Source organism: Spermophilus citellus (assembly GCF_964194105.1).
Source record: "Spermophilus citellus genome assembly, chromosome: 8".
Taxonomy (NCBI): Eukaryota; Metazoa; Chordata; class Mammalia; order Rodentia; family Sciuridae; genus Spermophilus; species Spermophilus citellus.
This window is the reverse complement of record NC_138189.1, coordinates 103,357,252-103,384,631: the sequence shown is the minus strand read 5'-3', so window position 1 is coordinate 103,384,631 and position 27,380 is coordinate 103,357,252. Positions and strand designations below refer to the sequence as shown.

Sequence of the window (27,380 nt, the reverse complement as noted above, 5' to 3'; positions counted from 1 at the left end):
TATCAGTTAAAAGTTTATATTAATAGTACTCTCTTTATTGATTATTGTGTGGACTGCATGAGATGAGCATTTCCCTCAGAATGTTTAGTGATGACAGAAATGTTCTGTCTGCCCTGTCTATAAAAATGATGTATATCTGCTACAGTCACATGTATCTATTGGCTGCCGTATTGAACAGAGCCCCTAGATGATTTACTATGTCATTTTAGCACAGTAAGAAACAAATGTAAGCTGTCATTTTTATTTGATTGTGCAATTAGAATAATCTTATAAGGAGCTAGGGATGTTGCTCAGTAGTAGAGAAATTTCCTAGCATGCACAAAGCCGTGGGTTCAATTCCCAGTACCACAAAAAAGAGAATAAAGAATAATACCGGGCTGGGGATGTGGCTCAAGCGGTAACGCGCTCGCCTGGCATGCGTGCGGCCCAGGTTCGATCCTCAGCACCACATACCAACAAAGATGTTGTGTCCGCCGAGAACTAAAAAATAAATATTAAAAATTCTCTCTCTCGAGTACTTGGTCGGCGGACCGCCCCGTGGATGGAGTCTGGGATGCGCCCGAGTTAATTAGCCGCGAGTTACCAGAGAGGGATTACAGCGAAGCGGATTCTGCAGGCTCCTGCCAGTGGCACACTAGCCGCGCTGAGTGCTGAATTCCAGCTTTGAAATACAGGAGAGAATCGGTCCAGTTCGATTCCCGACACCGGTGGGAACACGGAGGAGGACTGCAGCCGCCATCATGGAGAGCTGATGCAATCATCCCTGTTTTCTACTGATCTCAGCTCATTCAACTACAGAACAGGTGATTCCAGGCTGGTATTTGCCTGCGTCGCGCAGACAGATCACTCAGGCTCGGGATTGGAAACTCTGAGGAGAATACTCTTCAGGCCTCACCCCTGGCAAGGCGGGCGCCGGGCTTTGAGCGGCCAGATTCTAGTTCCCCGGGTTGCTTTGGCCCAGGGCGGGAGATCCTTCTTGGCCCGGGGCTACGGAACCCGCGGCGACTGTGTCTTTGACCCTGCCCCTGTCTGAGCGTACACTGAGCTGGGAGAGGTTGGAGCTGCTAGGCCCGGGCGGGGGTCGCCTGGGCCTGAGGCTGGGGTACCTCTGTGGACCCTGCTCCGAGCAGAGTGTGGCAGGGATCGGAGAGGCTGGCTTCTGGCCCTCGTGGCTGCTTGAGCCCAGGGCCGCGGAGCCTGTGGGGACCGCGAGCTGAGGCCACCCACAAGTGAAACTTGCGACGAGGGGCAGCGGGACTCTGTCTCCTGGAACAGTTTTGACCCGGAGCTGGAGAGCCCGCGGGAAGTGCGTCTTAGACTCTGCTCCAAGGGGAGCGTACACCGAGCAGGGAGAGTTTGGTGCGGCCAGGCTTGGGCACCTAGCAGGGAGAGTCTGGTGCGGCCAGGCTTGGGCTCTCGGGGCGGCTCTGGCCTGGGTTTGGGGAACCCGCGGCGGTTGCCCTGAGGAGCCTGCTCCTAGCAGAAAGTGGCGGGGATCGGAGAGACCGGCTCCTGGCTCCCGAAGCGGCTCTGGCTCAGGGTTGGGGATCCTACAGGGACTGCTTCTTGGTCCGGGTCCTGCTGGGTACTGCGGGGGCCTGGAGGGCAGAGTGGAGCTGCCTCCTGTGCCCAGAGCAGGCTAAGGGTCCCGCCGGTGTGGTATCGCGACACCCTAACTGCAGCTGGGGCCGAGGAGAGTAGCCGCCCACGCCTGGAACAGGACCAGCGACCCGACGGCAGGGTAGCCAAGTCAACCCACTTGGAGTGGAGGCCGTGAAGAGCTGCCGTCTGACCCTGCAAGGTAGGCAGTCCTGCGTCCCACTGGCAGGACAGGCTCGGCAGCCGGCCAGTGTAGTGGACGAGTAGCATTGAGGCAGTCACGTCACACTGGTTGGAGTGGGGGTTGAACAGAGCCGCCGCCAGCATCCGGAAGGAGCCCAGAGACCCGTTGGAGAGGCAGTTAGGTACCCCCACTGGGAGTGGGGGTTGAGCAGAACTGCAGCCCAGGCCCGCAGGGTGGGCAGATCTGAGACCCACCGGCGGAACAGGCTTGGAGGCCGACCAGCGTGGTAGACACGTCACATCAATTGGAGTAGGGGTGGAGAAGAGCTGCTGCCCACATCCGGATCAGGACCAACGATCCGAGGACGTGGTAGGAACGTCACCGCAATTGGAGTGGGGGCAGAGTAGAGCAGCCACCCGTGCCCGCAGGGCGGGCAGACCTACGACCAACCAGCGTAGTATATAGATCACCCTGATTAGAGGAGGATCACAGCCACTACCCGCCCTACAAGAGAGATATCCTAAATATACAAGAGCAACAAAAATAAACAGGGGGAAAAATTTCAAAAACACAACAGTTTCACGAAGCAGAAAGAAACGCAAGCAACATGAAAAGACAAGGAAAGAAAGGACCACAAGCAATGCAGGTCAACTCAACCCTAGAAGAGGTAATAGCTGCAACAGATGGAATGTCAGATAAAGAGTTCAGGATATACATGCTTCAGATGATCTGGACTCTCAAGGAAGACATGAGACAGCAAAATCAGACAATGAAAGATCACATTGACAAGGAACTACAGAAACAAATCCAGGAAGTAAAAGATCAATTTCACAGGGAGCTAGAAGTAATAAAGAACAAACAAATAGAAATCCTAGAAATGCAGGAAGCAATAAACCAACTTAAAACCTCAATTGACAATACTACCAGCAGAATAGATCACTTAGAAGATAGAACATCAGACAATGAAGACAAAGTATTTCAACTTGAGAAGAACATAGACAGTTCAGCAAGACTGCTAAGAAACCATGAGCAGAACATCCAAGAGATATGGGATAACATTAAAAGGCCAAACTTAAGAGTCATTGGGATACAGGAGGGCACAGAGCTCCAAACCAGAGGAATGAACAATCTATTCAATGAAATAATACAAGAAAACTTCCCAGACTTGAAGAATGAAACAGAATCCCATATCCTAGAAGCCTACAGGACGCCAAAAGTGCAAAATCATAAGAGATCCACACCTAGACACATTATAATGAAGATGCCCAACATACAGAATAAGGAGAGAATTTTAAAAGCTACAAGAGAAAGAAAGCAGATTACATTTAGGGGCAAACCAATCAGAATAACAGCTGATCTCTCAACACAGACTCTGAAAGCTAGAAGATCCTGGAATAACATATTTCAAACACTGAAAGAAAATGGGCTCCAACCAAGAATCGTGTATCCGGCGAAATTAAGCTTCAGGATGGAAGATGAAATTAAAACCTTTCACGATAAACAAAAGTTAAAAGAATTCGCAGCTAGAAAACCATCTCTTCAAAAAATCCTTGGCAAAACATTACAGGAAGAGGAAACTGAAAATAACATTGAAAACCATCAGTGGGAGATAGGACAGTAAAGGGGGGAAAGTAACCAAAGAGGAAAACTAATCAGGTTTAGTAACATAAATAAACAAATATGACTGGAGGAACAAACCTAATCTCAATAATAACCCTAAATGTTAATGGCTTAAACTCACCAATTAAGAGACACAGGCTAGTCGAATGGATCACAAAACAAGATCCAACAATATGTTGCCTACAGGAGACGCATTTGATAGGAAAAGATATACATAGACTGAAGGTGAAAGGCTGGGAAAAATCATTCCACTCATATGGACTGCGGAAACAAGCAGGAGTGTCCATACTCATATCAAACAAAATAGATTTCAAGCCAAAATTAATCAAAAAGGATAAAGAGGGACACTGCATACTGCTCAAGGGAACCATACACCAACAAGACATAACAATCGTAAATATATATGCCCCAAACAATGGTGCACCTATGTTCATCAAGCAAACTCTTCTCAAGTACAAGAGTCTAATAGACCACCATACAATAATCATGGGAGACTTCAACACACCTCTCTCACCACTGGACAGATCTTCCAAACAAAAGTTAAATAAGGAAACTATAGAACTCAACAACACAATTAACAACCTAGACTTAATTGACATATATAGAATATACCACCCAACATCAAGTAGTTACACATTTTTCTCAGCAGCACATGGATCCTTCACAAAAATAGATCATATATTATGTCACAGGGCAACTCTTAGACAATATAAAGGAGTAGAAATAATATCATGCATCCTATCTGATCATAATGGAATGAAACTGAAAATCAACGATAAAAGAAGGAAGGAAAAATCATGCACCACGTGGAGAATGAACAATAGGTTACTGAATGACCAATGGGTCATAGAAGACATCAAGGAGGAAATTAAAAAATTCTTAGAGATAAATGAAAACACTGACACAACATATCGGAATCTATGGGACACACTGAAAGCAGTTTTAAGAGGAAAATTCATTGCTTGGAGTTCATTCCTTAAAAAAAGAAAAAACCAACAAATAAATGATCTCATACTTCATCTCAAAATCCTAGAAAAAGAAGAGCAAAATAACAGCAAAAGAAGTAGAAGGCAAGAAATAATTAAAATCAGAGCTGAAATTAATGAAATTGAAACAAAAGAAACAATTGAAAAAATAGACAAAACCAAAAGTTGGTTCTTTGAAAAAATAAATAAAATTGACAGACCCTTAGCCATGCTAACGAAGAGAAGAAGAGAGAGAACCCAAATTACTAGCATACGGGATGAAAAAGGCAATATCACAACAGACACTTCAGAAATACAGAAGATAATCAGAAATTACTTTGAATCCTTATACTCCAATAAAATAGAAGATAGTGAAGGCATCGATAAATTTCTTAAGTCATATGATCTGCCCAGATTGAGTCAGGAAGATATAGACAACCTAAACAGACCAATAACAATAGAGGAAATAGAAGAAACCATCAAAAGACTACCAACTAAGAAAAGCCCAGGACCGGATGGGTATACAGCAGAATTTTACAAAACCTTTAAAGAGGAACTAACACCAATACTTTTCAAGTTATTTCAGGAAATAGAAAAAGAGGGAGAACTTCCAAATACATTCTATGAGGCCAACATCACCCTGATTCCTAAACCAGACAAAGACACTTCAAAGAAAGAAAACTACAGACCAATATCTCTAATGAACCTAAATGCAAAAATCCTCAATAAAATTCTGGCGAATCGGATTCAAAAACATATCAAAAAAATTATACACCATGATCAAGTAGGATTCATCCCTGGGATGCAAGGCTGGTTCAATATACGGAAATCAATAAATGTTATTCACCACATCAATAGACTTAAAAATAAGAACCATATGATCATCTCGATAGATGCAGAAAAGGCATTCGACAAAGTACAGCATCCCTTTATGTTCAAAACTCTAGAAAAATTAGGGATAACAGGATCATTCCTCAACATTGTTAAAGCAATCTATGATAAGCCACAGGCCAGCATCATCCTAAATGGAGAAAAATTGAAGGCATTCCCTCTAAGATCTGGTACAAGACAGGGATGCCCTCTCTCACCACTTCTGTTCAACATAGTCCTCGAAACACTGGCCAGAGCAATTAGACAGACGAAAGAAATTAAAGGCATAAAAATAGGAAAAGAAGAACTTAAATTATCACTATTTGCAGACGATATGATTCTATACCTAACAGACCCAAAAGGGTCTACAAAGAAACTATTAGAGTTAATAAATGAATTCAGCAAAGTGGCAGGATATAAAATCAACACGCATAAATCAAATGCATTCCTGTATATCAGCGACAAATCCTCTGAAACAGAAATGAAGACAACTACTCCATTCACAATATCCCCCAAAAAAATAAAATACCTGGGAATCAATCTAACAAAAGAGGTGAAAGACCTATACAATGAAAACTACAGAACCCTAAAAAGAGACATAGAAGAAGACCTCAGAAGATGGAGAAATATACCCTGCTCATGGATAGGCAGAACTAACATCATCAAAATGGCGATATTACCAAAAGTTCTCTATAAGTTCAATGCTATCCCAATCAAAATCCCAACAGCATTTCTTGTAGAAATAGATAAAACAATCAGGAAATTCATATGGAATAATAAAAGACCCAGAATAGCAAAAACAATGCTAAGCAGGAAGTGTGAATCAGGTGGTATAGCGATACCAGACTTCAAACTATACTACAGAGCAATAGTAACAAAAACAGCATGGTACTGGTACCAAAACAGGCGAGCGGACCAATGGTACAGAATAGAAGACACAGTAACCAATCCGCAAAACTACAACTATCTTATATTTGATAAAGGGGCTAAAAGCATGCAATGGAGGAAGGATAGCATCTTCAACAAATGGTGCTGGGAAAACTGGAAATCCATTTGCATCAAAATGAAACTGAATCCCTTTCTCTCGCCATGCACAAAAGTTAACTCAAAATGGATCAAGGAGCTCGATATTAAGTCAGAGACACGGCGTCTGATAGAAGAAAAAGTCGGCTATGATCTACATACTGTGGGGTCAGGCCCCAAATTCCTCAATAGGACACCCATAGCGCAAGAGTTAACAACCAGAATCAACAAATGGGACTTACTCAAACTAAGAAGTTTTCTCTCAACAAAAGAAACAATAATAGAGATAAACAGGGAGCCTACATCCTGGGAACAAATCTTTACCCCACACACTTCAGATAGAGCCCTAATATCCAGAGTATACAAAGAACTCAAAAAATTAGATAATAAGATAACAAATAACCCAATCAACAAATGGGCCAAGGACCTGAACAGACACTTCTCAGAGGAGGACATACAATCAATCAACAAGTACATGAAAAAATGCTCAACATCGCTAGCAGTCAGAGAAATGCAAATCAAAACCACCCTAAGATACCATCTCACTCCAGTAAGATTGGCAGCCATTAAAAAATCCAACAACAACAAGTGCTGGCGAGGATGCGGGGAAATGGGTACACTTGTTCATTGTTGGTGGGACTGCAAAATGGTGCAGCCAATTTGGAAAGCAGTATGGAGATTTCTTGGAAAGTTGGGAATGGAACCACCATTTGACCCAGCTATTCCCCTCCTCGGTCTATTCCCTAAAGACCTAACAAGAGCATGCTACAGGGACACTGCTATATCGATGTTCATAGCAGCACAATTCACGATAGCAAGACTGTGGAACCAACCTAGAAGCCCTTCAATAGATGAATGGATTAAAAAAATGTGGCATTTATACACAATGGAGTATTACTCTGCAATAAGAAATGACAAAATCATAGAATTTGGAGGGAAATGGATGGCATTAGAGCAGACTATGCTAAGTGAAGCTAGCCAATCCTTAAAAAACAAATGTCAAATGTCTTCTTTGATATAAGGGGAGTAACCAAGGACAGGGTAGAGACGAAGAGCTTGAGGAAGATTAACATTAAACAGGGGTGATAGGCGGGAGGGAAAGTGAGAGTTAAGGGAAATTGCATGGAACTGGAAGGTGAGCCTCAGGGTTATACACAATTACATATAAGAGGAAAGGAGGAGTAGGAGGAAAACTATATAAGTGGAAGAAACGATTTATAGTAGAGGGGATGGAGAGAGAGTAGGGGAGGGGAGGGGAGGGGAGGGGTGAGGGGACAGTGGAGAATGGGATAGACAGCAGAATACATCAGTCACTAGAAAGGCAATTTGTAAATCAATGGAAATGTAACTGATGTGACACAGCAATCTGTATACGGGGTAAAAATGGGAGTTCATAACCCACTTGAATCAATCTGTGAAATATGGTATGTTAAGAACTATGTAATGTTATGAACAACCAACAATAAAATAATTAAAAAAAAAATTCTCTCTCTCTCTCCTCTCTCACTCTCTCTTTAAAAAAAAAAGAAGAATACCATAATATCTGCATTCATAAAATTCTTTAGATATTTTTACTTGAAAGTTTTTGAAGTGCAATAAAAATTTAAATCCGTATATACTCTGATATGGTACCAGGATTTAACCTGGGATGCTTTACCACTGAGCAACATCCAGCCCTTTTTATTTCTGAGACAGAGTCTCACTAAGTTGCTTAAGGCCTCACTAAGTTGCTGAGGTTGGCTTGAACCTGAGATCCTCATATCTCAGCTTCCCTAGATGCTGGGATTATAGGCATGTGACACCGCATCCACCATTATTTTTATTAATTAAATTTATTTATAGTTGTTAAGTTTATGATTCTCTTCAAAATACTCTGAAACTTCAGAATAAGGCCAATTTATAGAAAGAACATATTTTCATAGGTTTATCTGCTCAACAAGAAATAGGAGAAGAAAACAAAACATTAGTTTCTCATTAGGAAATAATTGTGTATAGTCAAGAACTTTGATCTACTTGAAAAGAAATGCTTTACTGTATTTTAATAAGATGTTAAAAGTCTTATCTATTTGAAAATATTAGAATCTAAGATATTTTGATACTAAAAAAGAGGATCCAAAAAAAGCCATCATATAATCTTAACTTAGTTGAGTATTATGAAACTTCAAAAAACACGCATATCTTATTATTTTGGAATTGATGTTATTTATTTTAATGTGAAATTCAAAATGTACATATATAGTTTATATAATATAATGTATTCATATAAAATACAAATATAACCCAGGACTGCATTAAAATATCATATATTTCAGCCTTCATCATAAATTTCATGAATAGCATAGACATAGCAATAAGCAACTTTAAAAAGATGAACCATTTTATGAAACATGTCCCTCATATCCACTTTAAGGGAAGTATGCTAAAATGTTTTTCTAATGACATTTTAGAGTGTAACTTTCCTACAGATTAATTCTTTCACCTGGTCACTGCTTGGAAAATACTGATTAAAAAATCCAAGAAGAGATCCAGTTGCCACACCAATTACCACCTCCAAGACACCTCTGAGGACATTAAAAACTGTGGAGCCTGAAAAACACAAAAAAGAAAAACTCCAGAACTCTAAATCCATAAAATACACAAGCTTTAGACCACAACCACCAACAGAAAGCACCTAATACGTGGAATGAAATTCTTACAAACATTTCCTACTCTTTACATTCTTTTTTTTTTAAGTAGCTGATTCTTTTTTTATATTTTCTTTTTAGTTTTAGGTGGACACAATATCTTTATTTTATTTTTATGTGGTGCTGAGGATCGAACCCAGTGACTCACGCATGCCAGGCGAGCGAGTGCGCTACTACTTGAGCCACATCCCTAGCCCCACTCTTTACATTCTTAAATCTAAGTGTTTTTAAATGTCTAATAAAATGGGTCTATCTTATAAGAGTATTCAGATTATTGGGAACCAATTTCAAAACAAGCATAAGGTATAATTTATGCATTTCTTTATGTTTACCTTATCTACTTAAAAGGCCTGACAAATTGTGAAAAATTCAATTCATGACTCAGACCTAGCTTGTTCCACTACATTATATGTACAGGCAAAGGGAGTAAACGGATGTAGTTAAGTTTTCAAATTACCACTTAAAGAGCTGGATATTAAAAAAAATTAACAGATAGACATTGATTTTAGTAGCTCTGATTTGTATGGAATACCGTAACTTAAGGACCTAGTATGAACTGGGGATGTAGCTCTGTAGTAGAGCACTTTCCTTTTGTGAGTGTGTGAGGCCCTGAGTTGAACCTCCAGTGTTGCAGTGGGGAAAAGAGAATCTGGTCATTAAAATCAAGAACTGTCTTCTTCTTCTAAAATGTTTACTCTAAAAATAAATCTGAAATTATTTTTGAAATTTCCCCTAGAAGGCTCTTTGTTGCTTAACCTCTTTGAAATATTATAATAAATATTATAATAAACAGAACCTACATTTCTCCCCTCACAGCAAATAGGATTTTGGAAACTAATTTTTAAAACAATCTTTGTTAGCACATTGTATAGAAAATTATATTAAAATTGTCCTACACATCAGCAATTCTTTAAGACTGTCCTAAGGAAATAACTGTACTTCTTATTGTGACTTCTTATTATTATGGCAATCACTTATCTTATTTAAAAAGAACTCCCTCTGATGTAATTTCATTTAGCTAATGTATCTCTGCTAGGTAAATGGTGTGCCTGTCAAAAGCCTCTAGCTACAATAGCAGTATTGTGCTCAAGCTGTTACAGTAAATAATTTATTCTAAGTGAAAAAAATGTATCAAATACCACTGTTAATCATTGTAGATTTTTTTACCAAGTTTTTGTTTGTTTGTTTGTTTTTTGTAAAATGTGGGATGCAACCATTACTCAAAACTTTTATTTTTAAATTGTGCTAGTATTACTTAAAAATCATTTATTACTAAACTTTTTGATGCATGATTAGGATGTATGGGATACTTGTGAATATATGTTAATGCAGTAGTAATAACTATGTGGTGAAATACAGTAGCTAATTAGTTTCAGTCTTTTGTAAAGTAAGGTCTTTATAAAAAAAAAAACAAAAACCTGTCTCAAAATTTAAAAAAAAAAAGGCTGGGGATGTGGCTCAGTGTTTAGGCACCTCTGGGTTCAATCACTGGTATTAATACACACACACACACACACACACACACACACACACACACACATTGGGCATCTCCCCTGAAATTTCTAATTCAGTAACCTATCAGGGTTCAGATCCAAAAGGTCAGAGGACCAAATTTAGGGGGTAAGGTAGATTAACATGACAGAATCAGGTTGGAAGGTTCTTGAAGTTATCACATTCTTCCCCTCCGCCCTCCCCCAGAATATAAAATCCCCAACCTGGACCCTCTTCTCAACTCCATTTCTCACCTCATCCTCTTCTTCCCAGTCCTCACTGTGATGTTAATGCAGACTCTGCTCAAAGCAGTGGTTCCTCATCCTGAAAGCATGGTTTCCATTCCCAAGAGCTCTGGTTTAATTGGTCTAAGGTAATGTCTACATAACAGTATTTTAAAAGACTATTCCCCAGATAATTCTAATGTGCTTTCAAGGCTGAGAACAATTGTTTTAAAGACATATACCAGGAAAGCAGCCAGAACATGGTCTGCATAGGTTCAGGAGAGTTAAAATTAAGACAAGAATGTCAGTTGGAACTCATAGGTAAAAAGAAAATTTTTAATTTTTATTGGTGCTTGAACAAGAAAGTAACATCATGAAAATAATGTTTTGAAAAGATGATGTAATTTACCAGGACTGGAGGAAGGCTAACTCTGAAAAATAACAAGGGGTGAGATTCTAGATAATCCGTATGAATCATATATATTCATAAAATGGAAAGATAACTGTAGGGATTGAAGAGAATGAGAATAGCAAATTTTCAAAAAAGTGTATTTACTGAAGAATCTGAAGCTAAATTTAGGCTATAATTACACTCTGTCAATAATAGGAAGTTACAAATTTTATTTTCCAATTTTTGCAAAAGATTAAAAAAGAAACTTAATCTTGTGCTATGTCAAAGGATAATAAAGGTGCTGAATCTCTTCTTAGCCTTTTGCCTAAGATCAAGTGTAGTATCTGTTAACATCCTTTCAGTAAAGGTATTAAATAACAGCGGAGAGGAATGCCTTCAGTTTCTCTTTTGTTACTACTTGAAACAAAATACATCCATTGCAGTATGTATCAGTATTAGTATGCTACCCATTAAAATCGTTGCTTTTATTTTTATTTGTGTGAAATCTCTAGAATTAAGTTTTCCTAGATCTCTCCAAGGAAGGCTTTAAACTTGCTTGCACTCGATGCTCACTCCTTGGGCAATCTGTATCTAGAGGGAAGAAGTGAATATAGATACTTCGGTGCCTCTCTAGGTTCAGGACTTTTACCCTTGTTTCCCCGATTTTGAATTTACCTTAGGCAAATAAGCTATGCTTCCAACATTTTAACCTATGTCTCTCAAGAATGAGAGACCAACATAGGAACAGATTAGTCTACCTGTGGAAAAGGCCATGCCCAAGCATGTGTTGAAGCCAGTGATGGCCAGAATGTCATCAAAGCTGCCAGCAGCCATGAGTAGGGTTGGGACCCCCTTCTCAACACCATAGCCTCCTGCCTGCAAAAGGAGCATGGATGGCACCACGACAGCTGGAGACACGGCTCCTAGGACAAAACTAAGTACAGGCTGCTTCAGTCACATGTCACCGTATTCTGCCCATTCTTATTATTTAAAAAAAAAAAAATTTACAACAACCTCTACTGCTTTAAAAGTTAGATTTTGGACAGCTATAATCTTGAATGGCAGAGAAACACTATACACATGAAAGTTCTACAGAACATTGTTTTCCAAAATAAGTATACCCATGAACAACCTGTTTGGGAACTATTTAGGTTGCCTAGAATAAATATTTATGAATGGTACAGAAGTCTTCATTGGGTTAGGCCCGGGCAAAGCTACCTTTTTTAAAACAAACCATTCATTTTAAGAGGTCAGAAAAATGGCCATGGTTGTTCTGAACTTGTACCCAATGATGCTGGATCTTTAATTAGAGCTTGGTATGCAAATCAAGGCAACAGATTCAAACAAGAGAGTCGCAATGACAGTGACAGTGATCTTAATAATCGCAGCAGTTGTGGGCTGGGGTTAGAGTGCTTGCCTCACATGTGTGAGGCACTGGGTTCAATCCTCAGCACCACATAATAATAAATAAATAAATAATAAAGATATCATGTCCATCTACAACTAAAAAAATGATAATAGCAACAGTTGTAATACTGAAGAACATTTTATGTGCCTAACACCACTTTGAGCACTTCACATATATTAACTAATTTAATCTTCCTAACAGCCCTATGAGATTGATACAGTCTACCTTCATTTTATAAATGAGGAAATTGAAGTACAGACAGACTACATAATTTGTCAAAAATCACACTCTGGAAAATCACAAAGCTGGGATTGGATGCCAAGTAATCCAGAATCTTAACCATGAGAAGAATTTCATCCTTCTAGCCTACTTATTAGCACTAAATTCCTACTAAGTACTTCTTTATTTATTTGCTTCTCATGGCTATTAAGTATTAGGAATAAAAGGCTGCTAGTAGAAGGGACACTGTGGCAGGTGTTGATCATGAGTGCTATGTTAATCATCCTTTGTGTAGACTCTGGGGTAAGATCCAGCATCTCTCTCACAAGCTTATAATCAGATCTCCATCTGACAAAAGACCACACCTTCTTATGTATTCTCTTGTATGGGATCAAAGAAAGTCCTTAATATCCCTCCATATTTTCATACAACAAAGCAAAAAAAAAAAAAACCTATTACCCCAGTATAAATCCCCACTGCCATGGTAAACCCATTAGGAAGTGGGCAAGTAGAGCAGATGTGCATGCCTCCACGAGACAGGGACCCATGGACAGTCGTACACACACACCCTTCAACTTCTTCAGTGCCTGGAATATAAAAGTAAGCATACTAATATAATCCTCTGAAGACATGCAGAGACACAACCGTAAATGCTTTCTCTTCAGCATTCAGACTGTGTCTGGGTCATCAAAAACTTCCCAGGTAATTAGTTTTAACAAACATTTTAGCATCCTAAGTGTTTTAGAGACAGCTTATGTAATCCTCACAGTAACCCCATGAGATAGGTAATGGTACTATCCATATTTTTAAAATCTAAAAAGGCACAAGTCCAAGTCATGTTTTCAAAGGTCATGAAATTGGTGAGTGATGGGGCCAGGTGTGCACCCAGGTAGGTGGCTTCTGGAGTGAGTACTCACAATCCTCACACTAGCTGACTTAACCTTCTCAGTATTCGTTTTACTTATAGTCTGGGGCCCAGAATGAGGCCAAGTGAAGAGCTTCATCCCCTAAGGACATTCATTTCTGCATTCCAAAATATATGAAAAAAAGCATTAAGAAAAAGCATGCTTGAGATTCATTCAATATACTAAGCAGTTTCCTGAATCAGTATAATTAGTCCTACATACTTATAAAGGGTTTTGCACCAAAAATATATTGTTCCCCACTTCCCATCATCATTATTTATTACTATGGCCTATAGCTCTGTCAGAGAAAAGGAGAGCTTTTATTCTTGTGTTGTCACCACACATAGTACCTCCACCTTTCTCCAAGAAAGAGTATGAGAACATCTTCTGAGTTCCTGTGAGGCACAAGGTCTTACCTGCAAAATAACTCTGCATGAAATAAATTGTATTTTCTTCTTGAGAATGTCATACAAAGTATCTCTATCCAATTCCCAAAGCTCAGTGATTCTAAAGATATGGAATGTTAGAGGAACAAAATTCCTATTCAATAATAAGAAATTTATATTTTATACCTTTGAATCTAGACCAAGGCCAGCACGAACCAGTATAATAGACAGGGCTATGCTTCTCAGAGAGGAGGACCACTTGTGCTTGATCTGTACATTATCACTGATGACTGGAATATTTCTAAGGAGAAATCCAGCAAGCAGCATGCCTTGAATGGAGAAGTCAAACAAGAATGAATCAGTTTTCAAATGTAAGACAATATTTTTCAGCATTTTACATGTGAAAGAGACTATTATATAATCTTATGTTTAGTCCTTAGATAAAATTGAGTTAAACTTTTATTTAAAAAAATAAAATGATATGATGAATTAGAAGAGCAAAGAAAGATTTTAATATACACATAAAAAGTAAGATTAAAATAATTACTATTTCTTTTATGGCTTTTGCTGGTAAATGGATGGAACTGGAGAATATTATGTTAAGTGAAATAAGCCAATTTCAAAGAGCCAAAGGCTAAATGTTTTCTCTGATATGTGGATGCTAATTCACAATAAGTGGTGGTGGAGGGCAGAATAGTGGTATTTTGGACTAAACAGAGGGGATTGAAGGGAAGGGAGGGGTCATGGGGGTAGGAATAATAGTAGGATGAATTGGACATTATTACCCTATATGCATATGTGATTACATGACCTGTGTAACTCTGCATCATGTACAACCAGACAAATGAGAAGTTATATTCCATTTATGATGTGTCAAAATGCATTCTACTGTCATATATAATTAGTTAGCACAAATAAAAAATAAACAATTACTATTTCTAAAATAATTAAAGATAAAAAGGAGAAACAAGATGCAGCTTTTGGCTAGAGATAATAATTAAATCTTAAACATAAAATGTTTCAGTTCAGTGTCAGCTCAGTCATCCCTTTGTGTGCAAACAGCAACCAGTTCCTGAAATAACTGCTATGTCAGTTTACTTGAAATATCAATAAGTACTTACATGGCTTCTATTTCACTTCACACCAGATAACTTAATAACAAACACATAACTCACTTTGCAAAGGCTTTAGAAATTATGTTGAAATGAACACTGCCCTGTCAGTCAGCTGGTGGCTCTTCTTCAGTCAGCCAATATTTACTGGTTGCCTTTAGTATTTCAGACACTATGTGGGTATTAGGAATATAATGGACAAGCAGCAGGAATTATACCTCAACAAACTTTCAGCCTCTAGGAAAACAAGACAAACTAACAACCCCAATATTAGGAAAGTATGAGGGGGTGTTGTATGAACTGAGAAAGGGAGGGTGAGCAAAGGGGTCCAGGGAAGGGGAAGAGTCTGCAAGATTGTAAAATGCCTGGAAGAGACACTAGTTTATTCAAAGGTGTAAGACAAAATGACACATTCTGGGAACTTCACATAGTTGTGGCCAACTTGAGTCTTGTAGCTTATGAGGGAATTCTCCCTCACTGATGCCACATGCCCACAGGGTAAAGATTTCTCTGAGACAGACTGTGAGGCTTATATCCACCATTTTTCTCCAGCAGCAGCAGCTTCTCCTCAGGTCCTTATAAGCACCACAGTTTGCATGACTAAATAAATTAACTAAAGTTGGGATATTTTATGAGAACAAATTATATGTACACTTTATGACTCGCTATAGATGCCATGATGCAAGAATGCACCATGTCTATTACTGCTATTTAATTCATTACTGCCATTTGATCTAGAAGAAAGTCTCTGAGTTCACAATTCTGTAATCATGGTCTTTCTAGAATGTTTATTGGGTAACAGTGTGAAAAAACCTATAGTATCTATTTGTGTGTGTGTGTGTGTGTGTGTGTGTGTGTGTGTGCGCGCACATGCGTGTGGTGCTGGGGATCGAACCCAGGGCCTTGTGCATGTGAGGCAAGCACTTTACCAACTGAGCTATATCCCCAGCCCCTATACTATCTATTTTTAAAAGAAATATTGATAAGAGTAATATGCACATGGTAAAATTAAAACATTACCAGCAAACATAGAGTGGCAGTACTGCCCTACCCTCAATTACAGCCTTCCATTTTTACTCCCCAGTTAATTCTCACAGAATGCTTTCATCACTGCTTGTCAAATTCCTGCATCCAAAACCAAAAATGGTTTCAGTTCAACCAAGATTGGACAAAATCAGATTAAAAAATGCTTACCTACTATCTGATTCCATAAAGAAGTCACATCCTTGGTAAGCGAGTGTAGTGTCACCATGAATATTGGTTGATACTTTTATTTATGTTAATGAGTAAGACAAAAGGGCAATAATAGAAATATATGTTAAAATGTCACTTTTGCCAGGCATGGTGGCACACACCTATAATCCAAGTGGCTTGGAAGGCTGAGGCAGGAGGACCACGAGTTCAAAGCCAGCCTCAGCAAAAGCTAAGCAACTCCGTGAGACCCTGTCTCTAAATAAAATACAAAATAGGGCTGGGGATGTGGCTCAGTGGTTGAGTGCCCCTGAGTTCAATCCCCAGTAACCCCCACCTCCCAAATGTCACTCTTTGTCAATGTCGTGAGACGCTTCCAATACAACAAACCCTGATTTGTAGTATTTACTGGTTTCTGTATTACACATACCTGCAACACAGCCAAGTTTTAAGCTACCAACATGCCAGAGGTGGGAAGAGATGGGCAAAGGCACACCATTACATGATATTTCCATAATCTCAAGAGCACAGATATGGGGAAATTCAGTAAAAGAATTTGGAAGTTATCAGTCTTGAGTATTTGATTGCTCTTACTCTTTAATGTATGTTATTTAATTGTAATTTTATATAATTTAATTTTAAAAAATCACCATGTTTAACAACTGGCTCAAAAACTCCTCAAAATTTACCAACTGGTTTTGAGCTATCACACAGCAAATACAGAAATACATACTTTATTTCTTTATTTCCCAAAGCTTTCCAAACTACTATTATGAAAATATGATTTATTGGAAGAAAATGGGAAATGTTTAGCACTTACCAAGAAGAGGAGGAAGAGGAGGCAGTGTTGGTAACTTAATGAGCCCAAAAAGTTTACCTCCAATGATGGTAGAATAGAATAGGATTATAATTCCAAATAAATTTCCTCCAGGAAGACATTCACTGCCAGTAACTGACCAAACTGCAGCCCACAGAAGAACAACCATGGTAACTGAAACAAATCAGGAGAACTTGTTTCTATAAGTAAGTTGCAATAGGCAGGTTTTGAAACAATCTAAAATAATTTTTAAAAATAAACATTGAATGCATAAAAAAACCTTTATAGCCATGTGCAAATTATAAAGAACATCAGTAAAATGAGCAACTGGGTAGTTTCCAACCACTTTTAAAAAACAGGATATTACTAATACTTTTGAATCCACCTATGTGGCCCTCTCCAATCTCATCCATCTCTTTGCACACTGCAGAAGGAACCACTGTCTTGGATTTTTTTTTTAAACCCATTCCCTTATTTATTTTATTTTATTTTTTTTAGTAATTTTATCACAAATACCAGTTAATACTAAAAAGAACAAAATCATTATCTTTGCCCTCTTCTTAGGAATATGAAATACTTGAACTCTAATCCTACTTCAGTTATGTTAGTTCTGCCTTCAGTTAAACATTACCTTTATTTCTTTTCTACAATCAACATGGATTTAGAATTATGCACATTCTTGCCTTTTTAAAAAAAATCATCATTCATTATGCCATCTCAAATCTTTCATCTAGGACAATTATCCTGATACCTGAACTATTTTCTTTAGTAAATTCATTTCCACTAGAATGTGAAATATGTTTCCAGTTTGAATACAGGTGTTCTATAAAATTACATACTAAAAATAGAATGGCTCGTGAGAAAAACTGAGTTAGGACAAACTACTCAAAACTTGAAACTTATGACCTAACCACTAACAAAAATGTTCACAATCCTAACAAAAGTAATAGCACAGATAAATCTCCACAGACATTTGTATCCCAGGCAGGCACTCTATTCTTTGTACACTTCCTACTTCAAGATGTAGATTCTTGAGGATATTTTCTTTAAATACAAAGCAATTGTATCAAAATCTGATCCATATTGCAGTGCTCTCCTTTAATACAAAAAAATTTTTTAACCAAGGGAAAATTTGTTGGCAGAATCTTCATCTGCTTTCTCTCCATGTGTAGTTAGTTGCTTTATAAGCTTAATGTTGTGGAATATTTAAAAGTTCCTAATGCCCCTAAACTAGTTATTATCTCTATGAAAATAAGGCACTTCAACAGGAATTTCAGTTTTTAGAAGGTCCTCTTGTGAAGGAGGTTTAATCTTTAATTGTGAGAATACACATACCTGATCTTTTTGTTTTTTATTCACTTTGACTTCATTTGCTATTGCTTAACAATGCAAAATATTAACATGTGAGGAAAAACATGCACAAACATGCAAATTGCATATTATAGTAACACGATTCCCTATTTACCATTTGCATCCGTGCTAATTCATGGTGTAGAAACATTCTGTATCAGAACATGCTCTATTTCTTATGACAGTCTTTGGAAGAAAATTGTTAGTTTTGTTGTCTGATATTATTCTTATTTTAAAAGATAGCTTTTCTAGGTATATCTCAGATTTACCTTAAATTGTAAGTGAAGAGTTATTTTTTTCTCAATCCTTTGATAATATTCTTCCTTGGTTTTCTGGCTTTCAATGTTGTTATTCGGTTTAATTTTGGCCCTTTTCCAGAAACTTTTTCCTTTGGTTTGTTTTAAAATATTCTTTTTCTTTTTTTTTTTTTTTTTGGTTTTCTGTAATTTTTGAATGAAGTGTTTAGAATTGGCTTCCTTTTGATGTGCTTAAAATTTATGTTTTTTTTTTTTAAAAACAATTCTGGAAAATTCTGTCTTTATTTCTTCAAATATTTCTTATCCAACCTCCGTAATTTTTTTGTGAAATTATGATTAGACAGTCACTCTACTTCCATGTTGCTAAGACTATTTTCATATTTTCCATCTTTGTGTGTTCTATAATCTAAATAATCTCTTCAGTTCTATTTGCTGGTTGATCAGTTTTTTAAACTTCATCTGCTGCTTACTCTATCCATTGCTTTTTAAATTTCAATTATTATACTACATCTTTCTAGAAGTTCACATTTGTTCTTATTCAAATTTATATAATTTTAATCGGTATTTGTTTTGTATTCACATTTGTACTTACTATTTAACTTCTTTAGAAAAATGTTTCAAGGTCTATTTTCTGGCAATGCTTTTTTTTTGGTGGGGGCGGGGGGTGGTACTTAACCTAGAGTTTCTCATACGCAGGCAAGCACTCTACCACTAAATTACATCCCTAATAATTTGAAAATTTTATTTTGAGATAGGTTCTCACTAAATTGGCCAAGCTGGCCTGGAATTTACAATCCTCCTGTCTCATCATCTTATGCAGCTGGGATTACAGGTGTGTGCCACCATATCTGGTTAGTAATGCACACTTTTGAAATCTCTGTTTTGTTTCCTTTTTGGTTGTGATTTCTTTTTCCCCAACAGTGAGTCTCCCTTGAACTCCATCTGTGTTTTTGCTGAAGCCTTAGGCTAATGTGAGTTTTCCCAGAAGGGATCTGAATTTGCTTCTACCATGTGCTTTCAAGTTTACAATCCAGGACTACTTTTAAGTGTATATTCAGATTGAGTTTTTTTTCTTTGAATTTGGAGCACAAATAAGGGTGAAGTTACCTTCTCCCTCCTTCTCTCCCTCGCTTCCTCTCTCTCTCTCCCCCTCTTTCTCTTTCTTTTTTAGTGGACTTCACCTTAATCCACACACAGACATACCAGCTAGCAACCACAATTTAGACAGGTAGGTTTGGTTGCAGGCCCCATTGACAAAGCAGGTTTACCTGAAATCCACCATCACTTTGGGTTCCAGTTTTATGTGGGTGAAGGAGACTCATTTCTCCTATTACATATCTCCCACCCCAGGTAGGCTTTAGCTTGGCTTCCTGTGCTCTTGTGGATCTCAAAATCATTCTCAATTTCACTGGGGTTTGACAGAAACCTCTAGGGTGAATGTTGGCTTGAGTCCTTATTTACCTTTCCTAATTACATTTCATTTTTGGTTTCTGATAATTGCTTGTTTTCTTGATTGATCAAAGGTACGTGAAAAAGGCTTAAAATATTTTTCAGACATTTCCTTTAAGTGATAGAATTGTTCATTGGATCTTGTGCATATTGTGATTTTATAATTTGTCTAGAGACTAAATCCAATGTTTCTTTTGTAAATCCTCATAGAATTGTTCTAGATTTTCTAGGCTTGTTCCAGATTTTCTTGATATAGTGTTGCAATAAATGATATAATAAAATAACTAGGAGCCTTAAGTATTTTCCAATTGACTACAAGGGCTAAAATTATTATGCAATATTAGAGATAGACTGAGAAACCACAATTTGGCAGCAAATAAATCCTACTTTGTCATAGCATAAACCCGACTTTATACTAAATTCAGCAAGACAGAATTAAGAGAACTTTTTCCACTTTAAAATCACTTTTTAAAAAACTCTAGCCAGACATGGTGGCACACCTCCATAATCTCAGTTACTTGGGAGGCTGAGGCATGAGGATCACAAGTTCAAGGCCAGCCTCTGCAATTTAGCAAGGCCCTAAGCAATTTGGAGAGACCTGTCTCAAAATAAAAAATAAAAAGGGCTGGGGATATGGCCCTGGGTTCAATCCTTGGTATGGAAAAAAAATCTAACTCTCCTTTCCTTTTCCATATTGGAAAAATTTATACACAAAAATGCAAGTTCCATATCATACTGACGGGACTCCCGATTTACCATTGTGTCTGAGCTAATTCATAGTATAGAAACAGTCTGTATCAGAAAATGCTGTATTTCTTTTTTTCTTCTTCTTCTTTCATATTTTTTTAGTTGTCAAAAGACCTTTATTTATTTATATGCAGTGCTGAGAATCAAACCCAGGGTCTAACACATGATAGGCAAGCGCTCTACCACTGAGCCATAACTCCAGCCCAACATGCTGTATTTCTTATGAGGGTCTTTGGTAGTAAATTGCACCACTTTACTTACAAGTGATAAATATAGTTGGACATAGCAAATGCACATTCATAAGCTTCTCTAAATCATGTTTAAATCAGTTACTAATTTATTTCTTGTTCATGCTTTTTAGAAAATGATATTTTTACATGTAAGATTTACTTCTTAGGAAGAATGCTTTTATATACCTAATGAGTGCAGGAAAAAAATAAAGAATAAAGTAGTCTTGTAAAACAAGTGATGAGGTTTTTAATCTACTGTGACCCCCATTTTCCAGGCAGCTTTATGAACAATGATTATATACTTTGTTAAAAAAAAAGGCAATCAAATCACATCCTTCATTTTCACTCTTATGACAATCTGAATCTGTTTAATCATAAATGTTTTAACAGAAATGTACCTTAGTTTGAATGGTGTTTTGGTCAGCATTTTGCTGCTGTGACTAAAGGACGTGACCAGAACAACTGTAGAGGATCTAAAGTTTATTTGGGGGCTCACAGTTTGAGGTCTATGGCCTAAATCCATAGACAGCAAGCCCCATTCCTTGGGGCTCAAAGTGAGGAAGAGTATGGTAGGAGGGAAGATGCTCACCTGATGATCAGTAAGCAGCCAGAGAGATTCCACTTGCCAAATACAAATATATATCCCAGTGCCCCATCTCCTCCAGCCACACCTCACCTTTCTTCAATTACCACTCAATCCCATCAGGTGATTAAGTCACTGACTGGTTAACGCTCTCAGTTATTTCTCCTCTAAACCTTCTTGCATTGTCACACATGAGCTTTGGGGGGACACCTCATACCCAAACCACAACAAATGGTAAAAGTTAAATGTGCCCTTATTAGGTAGTGCATGTTTTGGGATGTGATTTTCTCTATGTGTTTTAAATAAACTTTGATATTTTCTTCTGAGCTAGTTCAGAACCTGACTTGATTTCATTAAAAACATATCCAGAGCCTAAAGTATAACTTATTATACTTGGCTTTTGCTGTCAAATGAAAATATTTTTCAGAGTTTCCAAGTGAAGAATAGCTATAAAGAATTGAGCTTCATTTTTTCAGTGCACATAATCTATATGGGCAGCCACATATTTACTACAATGATGTTGACATTTCTCAACACAATTTAAATTTTTTTTCTTTTTTATTATTTGTTTTAGTTGTCAATGGACCTTTATTTAATTTATTTATATTTGGGTGTTGAGAATTGAACCCAGGGCCTCACACATGCTAGGCAAGTGTGCTACACTGAACCACAACTCCAGCCCTCAACACAATTTTTAAAACTCTCTTTAAATTTGCCTTTTTAGACAGTTTTCTAGCCTCTTCTCCTTTTTCCTATTATATTGCATGTTCCTTAACATTACGCCCAAACATACTTCCTTTTTGAACACAAAAGGCATCACTGAATCAAACTGATAGCAAATGATCAAATTGATAACAGAGTGACCTTTGGCTGCCTCCAAAAACCAAAACCATTTCTAAAAGACAAGTATATCCCAATTTTAACAATATTAAAAATGGTGCTAAGATTAATTCTCTGCCCCCCAAATCCTCAAAGTATTTTAAGTAATGGCAGCTCTGCTACAACATGCTGAATTGCAACTCAAGACCTTACTCATGAAATGACAGGGAACCTGGCTCGGGGCAAAGCACTTGTCTACCAAGCATGAGGCCCTGAGTTTGATCCCTAGCACTGCAAAAAGGAAACAAAGCAAAACAAACAGAAACAAGCAAAAACCCTTAAAACAAATAAAAATAATGAAGATTCACTTGGAAGTATAAATTGTGTTTGCTCAAATATTAGTTGTATTACTTTAACAATAACAATCAATACCATCTATAAGCAATTTCTTAAGCATTTTTCCACTGTAGCTCTAAAGTAATTTTATAAAATTATCCAAATATACAGATGGAAAAGTTCCTCAGTCTCTGTTCTTTTCTCTTTCCCACTCACTGGAATGGTGGTGACCACAGTGATTTTGGAAGCCTCAGGTTGAAGATGATGGAGTCTTGTGAATCTGGTCCTTCAGTGACTGCAGAACTGAGTCACCTACCACTGTGAAGTGTTTGTCTACTAGTTTTCATGTAAGAGAGAAGTAAAGTTCTTTTTGTTCTTAAACCACATGATTTTTGGAATCTCTCAGTGCAACTTCATCTTTTACCCTCTCTTTCTGAATCTATTCTTATTACATACATACCGTTTGTTATGATTCTGTCCAGTAAACCATGTGGAGGGCAAGCCAATATCTGTCTCAGCCTCTGCAAACCACTTGATTCAGTTGGTATTTCTTGTAGCTTTTTTTCACTGCTGTGTAACAGGTTGCTTCCTTCTGTTGGTTCATTTCCATCTGTATCTTTAAGGTTCATGACCGTCTCTTCCTGTATTTAAAGCAATTTTTAAAAATCCTTAATATGGTATCTTTCTACACAGGTTTATAGTTACTCATTCATCACATTACAAATCAAATTGCCTTTTCTAGAATCAAGGATAGTTCCTTGTAAGGAAAATAAATTTCATGACTAGTTAATTAGTGGACGGAACAAGATCAATATTGGGAGTGTTTACCACTAAGTCACTATTTTTAGATGTGTGCCAGCCTTAGGTGAGGACAGCTACTGATGACCTTAGTAATTTGGGAAAACTAGCACTCACACCTACCCTGGACTGTTATGTTTAGGGATTAAGAAAAGGAGAGTTATTAACTGAGTAGTAGAAATTAAGGAGAAACCTGTGTGTGTGTGTGTATGTGTGTGTGTGTGTGTGTGTGTGTATGTAGCAGGAGTACTGGGGATTTAACCCATGGCTTGGCTACTGGTAGGCAAGTGCTTTACCACTGGGCTACATCCCAGACCTTTTTTATTTTTATCTTAAGACAGGATCTTGCTAAATATAAATAGCCTAGGCTGGCCTTGAACTGTGATCTTCCTTCCTCTCAGCCTCCAGAGTTGCAGGGATTACAAGTGTGACACACCATGCCTCCAAGGAGAATGCAGTTGTAGCAGAGCTTGGTAATACATAATCCCTTCCTTAAAGGAATGGCTAGGATTTTCTACATTTGATTTCTACAGTAATTTTACCTGTGTTTCTTGATACACAGAGGTTGTATGATTCATCCCTGTGGATGGTTCTGAATCTTGACATTCAATTGTTTTATCTTTATCCCCCATAATTTGTAGTTATGAAGAAGATAATACAAAGAAGAGGAACAAGATCTATTCTGAAAGAGAAACAGTGTAAATACAGAGCAATAATTTGAAAATCTACTTATTTCTTCCCTTAAGACTCTGCAAGGCTAAAAGTAAGTTAGACTATTCTTAATTTTCAATTGCTGATCTCTTCTTTGATTCCAATATACTGTCTTCATTCTTATCTACCCTTTTTACCTCTCTGAAAAAAAGTGCTTGTTGAACCAATCGCATTTTTCTTTCCCACCCTATTTCTTGAGTTATACTTCAAAACATTCTGAGCAATATCACTATTAAATTGTTCTCTTTAACAGTCCAACTCAATGAAGCAGGAAAGTCCCAAGTAATTTTCCAATGTTGATATGAGGAATGAGACACCAAGGCAGTTCTCCAGATTCCATAATTTTCAGAGAAATCAGTCACTAATTCCTGTCTGGTTCTTATTTCTAAATTAAAGTTAAAAATACAATACCAGAGGCTGGGTTTGTGGCTCAGTGGTAGAGCACTTGCCTCATACATGTGAGGCACTGGGTTCAATCCTCAGCACCACATAAAAATTTTTTAAAAAGGTGTTTTGTCCATCTACAACTAAAAAAAAAAATATTTAAAAAAAATACAACACCAGTGACTAAGTAACCACAGTATCTTAGACACTGTGATAAGCACTATGGTAGCCACTTGCTAGTCATGTGGGCAATTTGTAGATTACAAAACACTTTCTTTGGCTCTCCATAGGTTTGCAGTATACCAGGAAAGAGAAAATTATACCAAGAAACTAAAAATATCTGAAAGGAAGACTACAGGTTGGCTCAATACACACCCACTATAACCCCTTTCCCTGGTTTGCTATTATAGAGGGTGAAAAGCCAAACATTCCAATTCTTAGCCACTTGCAGCTAGAGGTGGCCACATGTCACAGTTACATCCATATAAATGAAATATTGGTGGGAGTCCCTGGGAAGACCTTTAGAAGATCAAACTTTTTTATTCTTTGTGCTCTAAATTTCCTCTTCTTCTTCCAAGAATGTAGATACAATGCCTGGAAGAGCAGCAGACATCCTTTAACCATGAGAATAAGGATTTGTAGTCAGGATAGCAGATGAAACAGATAGGAAGAGCTGATTGCTTGAGAACCTCTTAGAGTTGCTGCACCTGTCCTGTACTGCCGAGCTTTGAGGTAATCATGTATGCCACTGTGACTCAAGGTTTCTTTTTCCTAGTAACCAAACTTATTCCTCGTGTCAGAAGAACAATGTGTATCACAATAAAGATACAGAGTACAAACTTTGGTAGAACCAAAGAGAAATTATTTAAAAGAAGGAAAAATCTAATTCATCGTATCTTTGAGTGCCCCTTATGTGCCAGACATTATGCTGAGCTGTGAGGACAAGGATAAATTAGACAGGACTGCTGCCTTGAGGAACCATCTCAATTTAACAAACTACCAGGACATCTGCATTTAAAATTTCAAAAAACATTATAATCTTATATCACCACCACCACCACCATTTTTTTCCTCCTTACAAAACAATGCTAACCACAGTAGTACCTTAAAAAGTCTTAAGTTTGACTTTTATTCTATATGATATAAAATAAACATGTATGGGTGTGTTTGTAATTTTCTAAATTTAAAGATGTTAATGAAGAAAGTCATTTAAACAAGAAAATGTTGGGCTCAGGGAGTACTTGTTTTAAAAATATAGAGGCAGGAAAACTGGTGGGGTTTAAGGGGAAACTTTGCTGGAGCCTGTGGTAGGAGGTTAAGGGTACTGGGGCATGAGATTAGAGTTAGGATATCACATCCCAAACCACAGCATTTGCCCTTAGCTTTCTGAAGACCATGATCCCTCATCTCAAGGTAAGGGATGAGATCTGCTGGCTCTGGAGTTGGAAAAAGTTAGATCTGAATTTCAGCTCCATCATACACTAAATTGCTTAGCTTCTTTGTGACTAATTCCTGATCTATAAAAGAGAGACAATAGTTCTAACTATGCATATGGTAAGCATTCAATAATGTTGGTTTTTGTTCATGACTTGTACTCCATCTTTACTATTCAGATGAGCATACTAAAGCCTACAGAAGATAAATGCCTTTTCTCAAATAACATCCAATATTAGCACATTTTTAAAACTGTAGAAACATTGTGAAATGAGATGGTTCTTTAGAAAAAACAGCCTCTACCTCAGAGCAAAGCCTGTCCAAGGAAGCGGGCGTAACCCTTGGCCTTGGAAAGACCCACAGAACACTCCTAGGCACATACCCACCCTGCTGAGGTGTTTGGCTGCAAATGACAGGAGAGATCTGTGATGCAAGGTGTCCCTGACTCAGTCAAGCTAGGTGAGGGCCCATAGCAACCCCCTAGCAGCCACAAATCAGCATGAGACAGGGAAAATACCCGGGATGCCAGGTGACCCCCCAGTAGTTTATGGTGGTTGATAGCATGCTGGGAAACCATGTAGTTCAGCATGTACTCCCTTCGTGGCCTAAACCAATCAGTCCAAACGAATCCCCCTCTTCTACTAACCAATCACCCCTACCCAACTTTTTCCTGCCAGTGACTGTGCTAATCATGTTTTAAAGTTGTTGTTTGATTTTCCCGTGGTGTGTGATGATTTGCTAAGAGATGCTATGATGTATGTGGGGGTCCCTGCCTTCCCCAAAGAGTGTATAAAACTGTTGCAAAACCTGGGCTCAGGGCCTCTCAGCATCACCAGTTGCTGTGTGTGCGCGGAGGACCGAGCTAGCTCGAAATAAACACCTCCTTGCTGCTTACATCGATCTTGGACTCTGGTGGTCTTTTGGGGGTCCCAAACTTGAGCATAACAGATGGGGACTCGACTAGGATCCCCCTTATAAGCCTACCCAGACACCCCGATCGAGAGGTCATGAAAACCCGACTGGTAAGTAAGGCATTGTCAATCTGTAATTTTCTGTACTCTGGTTGCCTGCAGGTTCTGGTTCTGTATCGGGTGGTTGGCAAAAGGTCCAGGTGGATGCACCGAAGGGCAGCCGACGAGGTTCGTGGGAGACGTCCCCACCCCGTTCTGGGTTCTGAGTGGATTGCCTTTAGT

General features: G+C 38.1%; 1 protein-coding gene across 12 annotated transcripts in view; it reads right to left on the bottom strand.

Annotated features, from left to right (window-relative positions):
• Positions 1–27,380, bottom strand: part of SLC9B2 (solute carrier family 9 member B2) — a 61,673-nt gene that overhangs the window by 18,693 nt on the left and 15,600 nt on the right. For 7 of the 12 annotated variants that reach the window (XR_014023304.1, XM_081304278.1, XM_081304277.1 and 4 more), the window contains 7 exons: positions 24,201–24,340; positions 23,321–23,501; positions 17,093–17,263; positions 14,156–14,298; positions 13,138–13,265; positions 11,810–11,985; positions 8,741–8,847 (listed from right to left, as the gene is read on the bottom strand). Coding sequence is in view for 11 of the 12 variants with exons in the window: in XM_081304278.1 (XP_081160404.1) it covers positions 8,741–8,847; positions 11,810–11,985; positions 13,138–13,265; positions 14,156–14,298; positions 17,093–17,263; positions 23,321–23,501; positions 24,201–24,290 (996 nt within the window). In the remaining variant the exon portion in view is untranslated. The remainder of the gene's footprint in view (positions 1–8,740; positions 8,848–11,809; positions 11,986–13,137; positions 13,266–14,155; positions 14,299–17,092; positions 17,264–23,320; positions 23,502–24,200; positions 24,341–27,380) is intronic. The other 5 variants (XM_081304279.1, XM_081304282.1, XM_081304273.1 and 2 more) reach the window with 3 other exon arrangements.